Raw genomic sequence first — 15,928 nt, 5'->3', positions numbered from 1 at the left:
TAGGCCGGAACAAATCCGGCGTTTACGAGCGTAAAATATCGATACAAATTTTGATGAATGAAACTCGACGGGAGTCACGTGGTAGGGGCGGAAACAAGATTAGATTCAATTATTCTATAACTATCGGGTAATCCCGGTGCAATTAATGGTGTAATGGGATCATTACCGGGATAACAAGGGACTTCCGGTTTCGGTTTTTTGACGGATGGGGGAATGGCTGTATCAATCTACAGATAGGTCTAGGGTTGCGCGTTTGCCGCTTTTTGGAGGTGAATGCGGGTGAGAGTGAAACTTCCGGTTGAGGTTGGGTGGGGTAGGATGGTGAGACGAGGTGGTGGGGGGGTTCACCCGAGGGTTAAAATATTACCTCTGATAATTCACCCTTCCTTCCAGTTACCAGTATTACAAATCAAGTACAAAAAAATATAAGATTTTTTCCCCTTATGATTGTAAATGTAACTTAAATTTATTTGTCTCAAGTTTTCTTTATTTTGTAAGATGCTTTCATCAATAATCGTCTTTAAAATTTTCTATCCCTCCCAATAATTGTTTTTTTTCCTAACATTTCTACATTGATTTTTTTTAACCAATGACTAAACATTGTATCTCTGAATGAACTGCCTTGAACCTTAAATCGTCAACACACACATACACACACATTCCCACACTCAGACATACACATACATACACACACACAGATCTTTCGGCTCCGGTTGTCTTTTAGCTTGAAGGTACTTTACTTCAGGGTAAAATGTTTGGTTAAAAACCAAAAATCAATATTTCTGTACTTCCCTGGGAAAGTTTTCATTTAATACCCCGTGTCTGCCGTTAGCTAAGTTTTTACAAACCCCCTTGGGGTCAACTTTAACCCTGAAGGTTAAGGTCGAATAGTGAATCAGCTAGTAGCACAGTTGTAGTCACATCAAATGCACTTAATACTTTTCCTGAACAGTGAATAGAATAAACTTCATCTACCATACGGTCAGACCTAACGCAGTACATAAATTATATTTTTAGATCAGAAGCAACCCTGGGGTGTAAAGTAAAGCTAAAAGACAGAGAGAAATATTTCAATGACATTCTTGACAAAAACCAGACACCTCGTATGCCAAGTTTAGTGTCAAGTTTTATCAAAAGTATTTTTTCTTTGGTATCCCACCTCACATCCACCCAACCCACTAAGACTAGGGTAACAGGAAAGCTTAAACTAACTTTAGTTCTGTGCTAGTTGTTTACATGTTGAAACCTGGAGTTGAGATGTACGGTAAATAAAATTACCCAGCTCGCTGTAGATAATAGGAGCCTGTGGATCTTTAAAATCTCTTGATCACCAGCATTGTTACTAAACAGGGCGTGCGTTTATTTATTTTTACCAAACTTCATTCAATTCTCTGGTTATATTTTGTGTTAAACGATTCTGAAAATATTGTAAACATAAATTTGAGGAATGTAGGACTTGTTTTTATTTTCTCTTTCCCTCTCACGCACGAACTCTCCCCCTTCCTGCACATACACACACTCTCTCACACACTCTCTCACACACTGTCTCACACACTGTCTCACACACTCTTTCTCTCACACTCACACACTCTCTCACACATTTTACCTAAACAGTTCAACTCAATTTATAATTAAACCCTAAACACAGTTACAAGGTAGATGCAACTTAATTACAACTTTAATTCAACCACAATTCCAACAACTCCAAAACCCAATTACAACTACAGCAACATTACTATAGCTACATCGACACAAATACATCTCACCATTACAACACGACAGCAACCACCTCATAAGAACAACTCCACACCCCAACTATGACTACAGCAACATCACCACAAATACATCTCACCATTACAACACCACAGCAACCACCCCACAACAACAACTCCACCATCCAATTACAACTACAGCAACATTACCACACATGTATCTCAACATTACAACACTACAACTACAACTCCACAACTACAACTCCACAACCTAATTACAACTACAGTAACATCACTACAGCAACATCACCACAAATACATCTCACCATTACAACACGACAGCAACCACCTCACAAGAACAACTCAGCCTCCAGACACGACCGGGTCCCTAATTTACTAGACACCAGGAATGTCACCCCCCCCCCCCCCCCCCCCCCCTCCCGCCCATTATGAGACCGATACTCCCCAACAAGGGCGCTAATAAAAAGAAAAGTTCTCAGATGACACCTTCTGGATGGTTCTAAACCCGAGTTATATTCAGATCTCTCCCCGGCCCGGGGCTTACGGGCCATAAATCTTTCTAGAACGTTCATTAGTGCTCGCTACTGTAGGTCGTGGTGATAGCAGGGTGATACTGATCATTTGGATGGTTGAGGGAAAGGGGGGGGGGGGGGGGTTCGAAACATTTTGTGCTAAATCTGATTAATGCATATACGTGTAACTATATTTACTTACATTTAACTTTATTCTTAGTTTTGGTTAATTAGTTAATTTTTAATTAAATTGTTATTGACCATATCTTCTTGTTAGTAGGTTTGTTTTCTGTTATACTCTCAATAGCCATGCCATATATATATATATATATATATATATATATATATATATATATATATATATATATATATATATATATATATATATATATATATATATATATATATTCATTTACCAAGCCAAAATATTAACCTTTACCCTTGATCTAGGCTTTCACTCATATTCTATCCGTCACTACCGACTTGAAAGCAGATAATATCGGTTTAAATGTGGACTTCACAATCACCATAACCTTAACCGTTATAGTGCTGTTATCGATTCAATCAGCCATGTAGGTACGGCAAACCAATAAATACTGTTATGCATTCGTTGTTCTTTTGAAATGTGCTACTGTCATAATTTAATTACTAGTTCGTTGTTTTTTTTTTTTGTTTTTTTTTTACCTTTTTCAAACTGTAAATAATTGGATTATGTGGTATATAATCCTAGTACCTCCTTTACCTTAAATGTAACACCACGTACCAAAAACTAAGACAAGTTAACGTACGAAACTCAAGACTTTCTGGTTTGTGGTCTCGAGTTCTACTTCTCAACCACACCGTTCCCTCCCCTTAAACCAGTAACGAAAACAAAATAAAAACGCCACGTCTTTATTCCAAGCTGTTTGTATTTCCAGCTTGTAGACACAACTGAGGTTTTTTGTTTCGTTTATTCCCAGATCTGTCTATAGATAAAGTATTGATCCGGGTTTTTAATTAACCTGACAAGACCTTGTCGGCTGTGGATTAATTACTGATTAAACTTTGGCTAATGAGGTCGGGGCTTTGATTAATGGAGTCCGATTTTTTTTAGTGAGCTCTAACCGGGTTAATATTTTAAAAGCTACCCACCCCTCCCAATACACCTAACCTACACCTCCTACACACTCACCACGCAACCTACCACCCCTCCCAATACACCCAACCTACACCTCCTACACACTCACCACGCAACCTACCACCCCTCCCAATACACCCAACCTACACCTCCTACACACTCACCACGCAACCTACCACCCCTCCCAATACACCCAACCTACACCTCCTACACACTCACCACGCAACCTACCACCCCTCCCAATACACCCAACCTACACCTCCTACACACTCACCACGCAACCTACCACCCCTCCCAATACACCCAACCTACACCTCCTACACACTCACCACGCAACCTACCACCCCCCCCTTCCCAATACACCCAACCTACACCTCCTACACACTCACCACGCAACCTACCACTCCCTCCTAATACACCCAACCTACACCTCCTACACACTCACCACGCAACCTACCACCCCCCCCCCCCCTCCCAATACACCCAACCTACCCCTCCCACACACTCACCACGCAACCTACCACCCCTCCCAATACACCCAACCTACACCTCCTACACACTCACCACGCAACCTACCATCCCTCCTAATACACCCAACCTACACCTCCTACACACTCACCACGCAACCTACCACCCCCTCCCAATACACCCAACCTACCCCTCCCACACACTCACCACGCAACCTACCACCCCCTCAACACTCTCCTCATTTTCGTTTTTTCTACTCTTTTCTTATACTCCTCTTTCCATCTTTAGTATTCTCACAGTATTGAATCCTCCTTTCACATTTTTACCTGTTTCTTTCTTCCTTTCTTAAACTTTACTTCTCTTTCTACTTTATCCACCTCTTTTTGTCTAAAATACTTCCTTCACAATCCTATTCCAGTACTCCTTTTTTATTTTATTTTAGCATCCCCCCTCCCTCCCTCCCTCCCCCTCCCTCCCTCCCCCTCTGTAAATACCTTAAGGTATCTCACCTTAGCATGTGTAAGGCTGAGGTGAGTACACAATTCTACTACACCTGTATCAAGTTATTAAAACTTGATACATTTTAGGAATTTCGTAAGACAAGCGCTATAGTGTAACATTTTTTTTTAAAGTTTCTGATTCAAAATTTTTTTTTCTTAGGTTGAGTCAGACATACCCTTGATTACAAAAAAATGTTTAAACCCTTTAAAAAAAAAAAAAAAACGAAACCAGGCTACTATTTTCTTTTTATCTGCGTGTGGGTGCCTGCGTATATGTGTGTGGTTCTGTGTGTGAGTGTGTGTGCGTGTGTGTGAGTGGTTCTGTGTGAGTGTGAGTGTACAAATGTTGGGTAGAGCTGGCAACGCTCCCTGGGGATTTCACCAGGTTTTTTTTTTTTTTTTTGGATCTGAAATTCTGAGATTAGGTTAAAATATTGGCTCGTACCTGTAGCGTTAGGTAATGTTAGTAGTGTTTTGTTGTAGGTGTATGTTTGTAGGTATTACAGTTACCCGTGTGTGTTTTGAATGTCTGTTGTTTATGTTTATATGTGTGAAAAGTTAGTTTCGTATGTTATTTGTGTTTGTACGTTTGAATATGATTTTTTAAAAAGCTTTTATAAGCCACAAAATAGTTTGAATTTTTTACTACTTTTTATTATTTTTTATTTTTTGAATTGCTGACTGTATTTGTACAGATTACTATTTTATATTTTGTATATTGTCTGCAGTGGATTTTAATTATGGAAGCGTTTACGATTGGATTATTGTGTGGTTGTCTATCTGCATGTTTGCCTATGTTTTTTAATGTTTGATTTTGTATTTACGAACTGTATTATATATCGTGTGTCTATGCAGTGTGTGTGTGGGAGAGGATTAAGTTTTGTCAACGGGAGTGTGTCTGTACCGTGTCTACATGCACGTCATTGTGTCCGTGTTTGTGTGTCTGTGCAGTGTATGTACGTACCCTATTGTAGCACAGTTAGTGTGTCCATGCCGTGACTGTACGTATGTCATTGTGCCAGTGTTCCTCTGTGTGTCTGTGGAGTGTCTGTACATCTGTCATTGTGTCACCATTAATGTGTCTGTCATGTCTGTGTAGTTTCTGTACCTGTGTCATTGTGTCTATGTTAGTGTCTATATGCAGTGTCTGTACATATGTCATTGTGTTTGTGTTACTGTGTCTCTGCCGTGTCTATAAAAACGTCATTGTGTCTGTTCGCGTGTCTGTGTCGTGTCTTTACGTACTTCATCGCCTCAGTTATTAATGTGTCTGTGCTTCGTGACCTCTGTAAGACGATTGTCCTAAACCCTCGTGATATTAAATCTTCTTACTGTTCACCTACGCGACATCATAAGTCTGGAAAATTTCAAATTTCCCAAATCGATAATTATTTCTCTACCTGTCACAGAGGTAGAGCTAAAATCAAACGCGACACAGCCTAGGGCGATGATAAAATCAAACAATGATGAAAATCAAACAATGATAAAATCAAACAAACCACCACTTGTATCGGTAAACAAACTCTGGACAAAACACAACCAAAACTTTATTGATTTGAGAACACACGTGTGTTTTGGTGCGGCCAAGTGATCACAATTTTCACTTATACTTTTTTGCTTTCTCGCTAATTCTGATCTGACTTTTTTTTTCCTATTTATGAAAATAATTTGTATACAGCTTGAATAGAAGGCGCCTACTGTTACCGTAATTGAATAGGCCTACTTACTTAAGAAACATGGAATGATTTGCGGAAACTTCCGTTGCTTGACAATGGGAATTTCCATTTTAAAATGGGATTGACAAGGATAAAACGGGAATTCCTATTTTTAGCCTTCACTTTTCAAATCTCTTAATTGCATGATGTAATTAAATCGTATTTAGAGAGTGTTCATTTTTATATTACTTTTTGAATTGATGATCTCATTTTTAACTTCATTTGTAAGATAACAAAAATTATTGGTAGTAATCTAATACCGTTTTGTAACTAAACGACCCATAATATTAACGATGACAAATCATAATTTGAGACATAAAAAAGATACTTTTATTTTTTTTTTAAACTATTCAACTGCCCCTAAACTGGAACTTATTCAATGGCTTTCCACGATCATGTTGTAACAAACAGGTATGAACACTTAAGGTTTATGCTGGAAACTATATGTGCATGCTGAACATTATATGTGCATGTTGGACACTATATGTGCATGCTTGACAGTCTATGTGCTGTAGTCTTCTAAAGCACTATCACTCACTGTGTACACACTTAAACCAAAGCAGTTGAACACGCTCAACACTCATCCACTATCTTCAATGTTCCGTTGTCCGAACACCCCCTCGACGTTCTCATTATCCGAAATTACTTTGATGTTCCGCTCTCCAAACTATCCTCAATGCTCCATTATCCGAACTTTCCCCAGCGTTCTCACTATCCGAACTGTCCTCAATGCTCCATCATCCGAACCCTCCCTAGCGCTTTCACTATCCGAACTGTCCTCAATGCTCCATCATCCGAACTTTCCCCAGCGCTCTCACTATCCGAACTTTCCTCAATGCTCCATCATCCGAACACTCCCCAGCGCTCCCGCTTATCGAACACTCCTCAACACTTCCGCCAAGCCCTCCCCCTTCCACACGCTTGTAGCGTGAGTAATATTTGGCAGAAGTCTGAAGAAGCGCATAACGTTTTCTTTACGACACGAGAACTGGGGCGTTACAAATTAACGAGGTCAGCAGAGCGTGAGATTACCCACCACGAGAGCTCGTGTTGAAGAAGTGTGGGATTGATTGGGGGTGGGGGGGTCGGTGGCCTTCTTTATCTCAGTGTATTAGATAGCCAGTAGTAGGCTAGTGCTGGCCTTAGCTATACATCACCTACCCAATATTTTGACCTAGCCTGCCAAGTCAGCAGCTAAATATAGCTAGGAGCTAGCAAACATCTAGTCCTAACCAACAAACATCTAGTCCTAACCAACAAACATCTAGTCCTAACCAACAAACATCTAGTCCTAACCAACAAACATCTAGTCCTAACCAACAAACATCTAGTCCTAACCAACAAACATCTAGTCCTAACCAACAAACATCTAGTCCTAACCAACAAACATCTAGTCCTAACTAACAAACATCTAGTCCTAACCAACAAACATCTAGTCCTAACCAACAAACATCTAGTCATAACCAACAAACATCTAGTCCTAACCAACAAACATCTAGTCCTAACCAACAAACATCTAGTCCTAACCAACAAACATCTAGTCCTAACCAACAAACATCTAGTCCTAACCAACAAACATCTAGTCATAACCAACAAACATCTAGTCCTAACCAACAAACATCTAGTCCTAACTAACAAATAGCTGGCTCTAGCCAACAGCTAGCAATAGCCAACAGCTAGCTCTGGCTATCAGCTAGCCCTAACCAATAGCTAGCTCTGGCTATCAGCTAGCTTAGTCATCAATTAGCTCCAGTCATGCAGCCAGCTCTAGCTAATCCTCCTGATTGATAATTCTATATAAAATTAAATCTTTCGTTTCAACCTCGCCCATCAGATAATTTTGGTTAACATGTTCACATTTTGTTTTTAAGAAGTTAAAAGATTTTCGCATTCTCGCCCATCAGATTGTTGTAGCCTTTCAACTCTCAACTGATTAAATTCTTCGCAGTTTATCAACCTTTTATTATATTATGATAATCATATTCGTCTATCCTCAATTTATTATAGTTTTAACTTTACATTACATTACTAAAGTATGTAATAGTATTAGAGATGAGTTTCTTTCCCAGTGAACTTAAGTAAACTGAAACTGAAGCTAAATTCTTGCTTATATTTCTTTGATTGAGTGGCATCTGTATATAAGTGAAGACAAATTTTACAGAAATACATCTCAAGTTGTTTTAATTGTCTTGTTTTGTGAACGGACATGTCTTATACTGTCATTAAATAATCTTCGCAGAGGCGGCTTCTAAAGTCAGCCGGGGACGACCTACACAGGTCTATGATTATATATTTATTTTCTTAAAACAGGGTCTTGTTTAGAAACGTTCGTTGTCCCTGTTGTGAGGTGGTTTAAACGATCGTTACACTATGTTAAATCCTGGTGTGGGGGACAAGTAAAACTCCACACAGGCGGTTACCAAAATAAGCTATTGGTTGTTTGTGACTGGATAACATCGCTGGTACAGATATTATACCATCATTGGAGGTTGCCCAAAATAAGCTGTATAGATGACCTACATGGCACTGTTATTATACCATCTTCACATAGGCGGTTGCCTAAAATAAGCCGAGTATATGACCTAGATGGTACTGTTATTATATATTTGGGAAACACGGGGGTGATGTTTTCATGTCGACGAGCGGACAAATTCGATCCGGCACAATACAATACCACCAGGAATATCCGATCTAGGTTGAGTACTTAGGGTATGATCGATAGACGGTGTACAGGATCGTTTGGTGACAAGGCTAATCGATGGTTATTGGGGATGTAGGTTCATGACAAGTGTCTTGTAACGTTGTTTTTTTTTAAATACAAATTATCTCTGAAATAAAATGAACATGTGGATAGATGGATAGATAGATGGATAGATAGATGGATAGATAGATGGATAGATGGATGGATAGATAGATAGATAGATAGATAGATAGATAGATAGATAGATAGATAGATAGATAGATAGATAGATAGATGGATGGATGGATGGATGGATGGATGGATGGATGGATGGATGGATGGATGGATGGATGGATGGATGGATGGATGGATGGATGGATGGATGGATGGATAGATGGATAGGTTAGGTGGGTGGGTAGGTTAGGTGGGTGGGTAGGTAGGTAGGTAGGGTGGGTGGGTAGGTAGGTAGGTAGGTAGGTAGGTAGGTTGGGTGGGTGGGTAGGTAGGTGGATAGGTAGATAATTAGGTATATGTATACATGCATACACACATACATACACACACATACATATATTTACACACAGATAGTCGGCCTCACAAAAACCGCCACACAATGACATTTTGGTCCAGTCTACTGGAGTATTTAACAACAAAGAGTTTTCTTTTTTTTTTTTACAAACTTTAAGTAAACAAGTCTTTGTTTTACCTCATAAAAATAGGTCACCGTCGTGTTTACCGTGTTGGAGGTACTCATTGCCAAAATTGACTATTATCTACTTAAACACACGTTCATACCCTCACCGTACCTTTTTTTCTACCTGAAACAACGATTTCTGAAGGAAATAAAGTACAGGTATGTTAAAAGTATAAATTACCTCGAACATCTTTTCTTTGCACAATCTATTGATTGGGGGAAGCCTGCGAGCAAGCGGTCTTTCTTCTTTACTGACAACTTCTTTTAAAAGTTTCCTCTTCCACTGTCATTTCTTGTACGTCCGCGTTTTTCAGGTGATGATTTTATTTTCTCTCCCAAGTGTTTTATTTTTTGTTGTGCAGATTTTTTGTGTGATCTGAAGTTAAGTTCAGCGTAAGAGTTTCAAAACACTTCACGGGCTCTTGTTATTTTTCTATTATAATCTGTTTGAAAAATCTGCCGTTGTCGGTTTATGTTGTGGGGCTGCCAAAGTTTCTAATGAACCAGCAGGCCGCTCTTGACTTGTTGTTTTATACACGTTCTATTTTTACATTAATGAGAAGTTAAGCTCATTTACGTAGTAACTTGTTGATTCTTTATATAGTCGATTAAGTTTTAGAATTAAAAATAACCGACAAAGACTAATAATTAGAACAGTTATTCTTTCGGGAAATTTCTGTTCGTATTCCGACAAAAATAAAGATATTTTTTTTTTTTACAAATTTGATTATGCTTTAACATTCTATGTATTTTACTAAACCACTTTTTTTGTGTCATTGTTTTTAGGATAATTTGTTTCCTTATCTAAGTCTGACTATAATTTGTTTTTAGAAGATCCAAGTTTTTAATTGTCTTGTTTAGTTAAGTGATCACTGGATTTATAGTATTGTCACTGGGTGTCGTCTATCCAGGAAATCCCATACCGACTTCCTATACTTTCATATATGACCGTTTAAACGGGGTTTGCGATAAAACGGAACCCCATGATTTCCCTGAGAAAAGTCACAGTTGGGGGGAGAGAAAACATTTTTTTTCGATAGTCTGCTGGTGAATGGGTTAATTTTCTGCCATTATCCGATCGTCACTGGATCACGTGGTACGTGAGTACACCAGACGTGATCGTCTGCTCCGGTGAGCGCTTCCCCTCATTCACACGATCGGCCTCAGGCCGTTGAAACTGTGGTTTTGTTTCAAACTGTGATTTTTTTATTTTCAAACGGCGGTTGTTGTTTTTTTTCAAACGGTGGTTTTCAATACACCCTGTGGATTTTGTTAGGATGGTGCTACTTACTTGAATTCAGAGCAAAACTTATTTTTGTGTGCAAAAGGAAATTAACAACATTTCGTGGTAGTTGTGTTTTCATCGCTGTAGTGATATCTGCCACAGAGTTCAACCACCTGTATATTTCAATCGATGTTAAGAAGTTCCAGAAAAGTTTAAAACACTTTCCTCGAGTGTCGAGTAATTTTATCGACTTATGCAATTCTCAACCAGTTTTTTTTTTTTTTTTTGTTCGTTTCATCAAGGCTTTGATCATCAGAATATAATTACAACATTAACGAGTTTCATCTCAGTTGTCTTAAAAAAATAAACGACAAAAAGAATTGATCTTTTAATTAGTTTAATTAAACCCCCAACCCACTCGTCTCAATGTGGGCATCACGTCGTTATCTGCTGGTGGTAAGTGGTTTTTTAGTTTCTCACTTGGTCTCGCTAGGTTAACCCGCTACGGTTGACTGGGTCTAAACTAGGAATCATACAGTGCCGCTGTGCAAGACGACACCTTTAAAGTGTCTGACTGCGTTTGTAATTGTCTAATATAAATATTTAAGCTGTGTTGTGACACGACACCCCATAAATTAAGGTGTCTGATTGCGTTTAGAAAATAATCCACTTTGAGCATTTGAAGTCTAGTGTGACGGAGTGTATCATTAATCAATTAACGGCTTAGGTTTAAGAAGTCTGTAAGTTGTAGTTAACCTAACCCTCCTCTAGAACTTAGGATCTGTGTGATGTGGGTGAATGCGTGGTGCTAACATAGGATGTGGGTGAATGCGTGGTGCTGTGATGTGGGTGAATGCGTGGTGCTAGAACATAGGATGTGGGTGATTGCGTGGTGCTAGAACATAGGATGTGGGTGAATGCGTGGTGCTAGAACATAGGATGTGGGTGATTGCGTGGTGCTAGAACATAGGATGTGGGTGATTGCGTGGTGCTAGAACATAGGATGTGGGTGATTGCGTGGTGCTAGAACATAGGATGTGGGTGAATGCGTGGTGCTAGAACATAGGATGTGGGTGAATGCGTGGTGCTAGAACATAGGATGTGGGTGAATGCGTGGTGCTAGAACATAGGATGTGGGTGAATGCGTGGTGCTAGAACATAGGATGTGAGGGAATGCGTGGTGCTAGAACATAGGATGTGGGTGATTGCGTGGTGCTAGAACATAGGATGTGAGGGAATGCGTGGTGCTAGAACATAGGATGTGGGTGAATGCGTGGTGCTAGAACATAGGATGTGGGTGATTGCGTGGTGCTAGAACATAGGATGTGGGTGAATGCGTGGTGCTAGAACATAGGATGTGGGTGAATGCGTGGTGCTAGAACATAGGATGTGGGTGAATGCGTGGTGCTAGAACATAGGATGTGAGGGAATGCGTGGTGCTAGAACATAGGATGTGGGTGAATGCGTGGTGCTAGAACATAGGATGTGGGTGATTGCGTGGTGCTAGAACATAGGATGTGGGTGATTGCGTGGTGCTAGAACATAGGATGTGGGTGAATGCGTGGTGCTAGAACATAGGATGTGGGTGAATGCGTGGTGCTAGAACATAGGATGTGGGTGAATGCGTGGTGCTAGAACATAGGATGTGAGGGAATGCGTGGTGCTAGAACATAGGATGTGGGTGAATGCGTGGTGCTAGAACATAGGATGTGGGTGATTGCGTGGTGCTAGAACATAGGATGTGGGTGATTGCGTGGTGCTAGAACATAGGATGTGGGTGATTGCGTGGTGCTAGAACATAGGATGTGGGTGATTGCGTGGTGCTAGAACATAGGATGTGGGTGAATGCGTGGTGCTAGAACATAGGATGTGGGTGAATAGGTGGTGCTAACATAGGATGTGTGTGGGTGAATGTGCGGTGCCATCATCGACTATGTTACAAAAAGTTCTAATTAGTTTAAAAAATCACAGCAGGTGGCAGGTATTTTAATTATGTGACAGTAACCACCTGAGATTCAGATTTCATTTTGATTAGAAAGGACTTTAAAAACTGTTTAGGAATGCGTGGGCTGCATTGTTATAAATAGCCGTTATTGTTCTCTTGTGAAAAACCCACAATGAACTGATCAATTTACATTAACGAAAAGCGTATTTTTATTTTCAAAACTGGAAATTTGTTGAAGTATCATTTTCAATAATGGTCTCTCTTTTCTCCAACTCATATGAATCATTCATATTAGAACTTTATACACGAGAATCTCCAAATTCTTCGTGTAGAATGTAGTGGGTGTGTAGTGTGACCAAAATAAGTTATCTCCCCTGTGTGAGTCTAATCGAGTTGTCTCATCCTATCTTTGCCTCTGTCTTGTGCCATGGCCCCCAACTCCCTGTGACATTGCGGTTAAATGGTGGCACTTTTTATTTTCATCATTGTCTTTTAAGCTTTTACTTACACATACGATCTACAGTGGGTGGGGTGGGTGAATGCTAGTATTGTGAGGAAAAAAATACTTTTAGATACCAAAGTCTGTAATTTGGATTGAGACTATTTAGTTTAGAGGGATAAGATATGTTGCATTGGAATAAAACGTATATTTAGTAAGATATTGCTTGTTTTTATTACGTCTAAAGATCGCTGAATTTGTTTTTTTCTTTTTTAAACAAATTGACTTTCGTTTTTTTTTTTTACTGTTTTGATTCCTTTATGTGTAAATATTTTGTCAAACATCTCGTAGTGAATGATGATTGGTCTATTTTTACTTGCAAAGTTAAATTCTTTCTATAAAATGGTGATGTTTTGTCTGTTTTGAGTGATGTTTGTATAATTAGCAAACGATATTTTGACCGACTAGCAAAACGTTAAGCCTGCTGAACGATGCTGATGTTTTGACTGACTAGCAAAACGTTAAGCCTACTGTAAGATGCTGATGTTTTGACCGACTAGCAAAACGTTAAGCCTGCTGTAAGATGCTGATGTTTTGACTGACTAGCAAAACGTTAAGCCTGCTGTAAGATGCTGATGTTTTGACTGACTAGCAAAACGTTAAGCCTGCTGTAAGATGCTGATGTTTTGACCGACTAGCAAAACGTTAAGCCTGCTGTAAGATGCTGATGTTTTGACTGACTAGCAAAACGTTAAGCCTGCTGTAAGATGCTGATGTTTTGACTGACTAGCAAAACGTTAAGCCTGCTGTAAGATGCTGATGTTTTGTTTTCGATTGTTTCAGATCATGCCGGCGGATCGAACCAACAACAAAGTATGTCCCAAGTTGGAGACAGACTCATGCCCCTCTGGTAAGTTGTGTGGGGTCAGTTTATTTTCTCTGGTTGTAATGGTCGTAACTTGTCTGTGGTCACTTCATATTGTCAGGTTTTATAGGTCGTAACTTGTCTGTGGTCAGTTCATTTTGTCAGGTTTTATAGGCCGTAAATTGTCTGTGGTCAGTTCATTTTGTCAGGTTTTATAGGTCGTAACTTGTCTGTGGTCACTTCATATTGTCAGGTTTTATAGGTCGTAACTTGTCTGTGGTCAGTTCATTTTGTCAGGTTTTATAGGTCGTAACTTGTCTGTGGTCACTTCATATTGTCAGGTTTTATAGGTCGTAACTTGTCTGTGGTCACTTCATATTGTCAGGTTTTATAGGTCGTAACTTGTCTGTGGTCAGTTCATTTTGTCAGGTTTTATAGGCCGTAACTTGTCTGTGGTCACTTCATATTGTCAGGTTTTATAGGCCGTAAATTGTCTGTGGTCAGTTCATTTTGTCAGGTTTTATAGGTCGTAACTTGTCTGTGGTCACTTCATATTGTCAGGTTTTATAGGCCGTAACTTGTCTGTGGTCAGTTCATTTTGTCAGGTTTTATAGGCCGTAACTTGTCTGTGGTCAGTTCATTTTGTCAGGTTTTATAGGCCGTAAATTGTCTGTGGTCAGTTCATTTTGTCAGGTTTTATAGGCCGTAAATTGTCTGTGGTCACTTAATATTTAGGCTTTAACTTGTGAGTAGAGTTGCTAAACTGAAAAGTCTCGAGTTCGAACTCAAGGGCAGATGAGGCTCGTTAGCTGGGGACAGCCACTCTTCTAGGAGAGACGACTCCAAAATCAAACAACTGCTGCCTTGTAGGCTGAAATCGGAGTCAATGGCCTCAAAGGCGCATAACCAGTTGACACGTATACTTGTGTTGGAGAAGTCCCTACCAACACTAAAATTAAGGACGAAGAAGACTTCATATTGTCAGGTTTAATAGGTCGTAAGTCGGGTCAAGGTGGCTATCAAGATAACTCATCCATTCCATTGTCTTAAGACATACACAAACAACTCAGAATATTCTAGCTGCTAAAGCAACTCACACTATTATGCCTTAAAGTGCAAAAAAAAAGCTAAGCAATTTATTCTAATACACAAAAGAAATTCTCTTAGTTATAATTAAAATAAACTAATTTTTCAAAACCTTTTAGGCCTAAGTGTCCCATGTATTTTAAATTCGTGAAAAAAATGTTAAGGTGCACTATTCACCACGTTTACATTTTGTTAAGTAAATAAAATGTCATCGTCTTTAAATTTCGCGAGCAACAACATTGAACTTTAAGAAGTTCTTCTTATATACATCATTTTTTTTTCTCAAAATTCTCGTCTATTTTAAGGTAATGATCGAAGTATTTTAAAAGAAAAGCGGACACAAATAAGTTTGTTAATTTTTCCATTCCCAATACTTCCCATTCCTCTCTCTACTTCCGCGTTTTTCAGACGTTTTAAGGCTTGCTCCTTCCGACTAATGGAAACCCCAATACGTTGTTTTTTTCCTCGGAGGTTTTTTTTCCTCGGATGTTTTTTTTTTTTTTTTTTTTTTTTACATAACATGTATAATTTGGCAGACAGTTTCCTTAAAAGACATTTTCTTTGGCAGACGTTGTGAAATGGTTCTCCGAAACTAGGTCACTGTCTCGGTTTAGTAGGTCATTAATTAGCGCACGCTTCTCGCCCCAGTGAAGCTATTTATAAACCGAAATGTCAGTCACGGTTATGTTGTAATACTGGGGATGACACAGAAATGCTATAAATAGAATGCCGGGGTAGTAATGTTTAAACCTGTCAATATCTACCAAGTGTTTTACCGTTTGTCTCTACTATACTCTTCTCTTTCCAACCCCCCCCCCCCCTCAAACCACCCCCTAAACGGGATTAAAATCAATAGAAGATGGTGAAACCCCGAACCCCAGGGTTCGTCTGATTGCGGCCTTTGTACCTTTAATCACATTAGGGCTGGCATTAGGTGGCATCACGGGCC

At 39.4% G+C, this 15,928-nt stretch overlaps 1 protein-coding gene across 1 annotated transcript in view; it reads left to right on the top strand.

The window, feature by feature from the left end:
• LOC131946180 (uncharacterized) overlaps nucleotides 1-15,928 on the top strand; it is a 62,364-nt gene that overhangs the window by 19,512 nt on the left and 26,924 nt on the right. Inside the window, exon 2 of the mRNA XM_059306832.1 lies at nucleotides 13,872-13,938. Coding sequence (XP_059162815.1) covers nucleotides 13,872-13,938 — 67 coding nt within the window. The remainder of the gene's footprint in view (nucleotides 1-13,871; nucleotides 13,939-15,928) is intronic.

Source organism: Physella acuta, unplaced genomic scaffold, assembly GCF_028476545.2.
Source record: "Physella acuta isolate Inbredline_101_S28 unplaced genomic scaffold, ASM2847654v3 ptg000547l, whole genome shotgun sequence".
NCBI lineage: Eukaryota > Metazoa > Mollusca > Gastropoda > Physidae > Physella > Physella acuta.
Note: the sequence above shows the minus strand (reverse complement) of the source record. Positions and strands in the feature narration are given on the sequence as shown.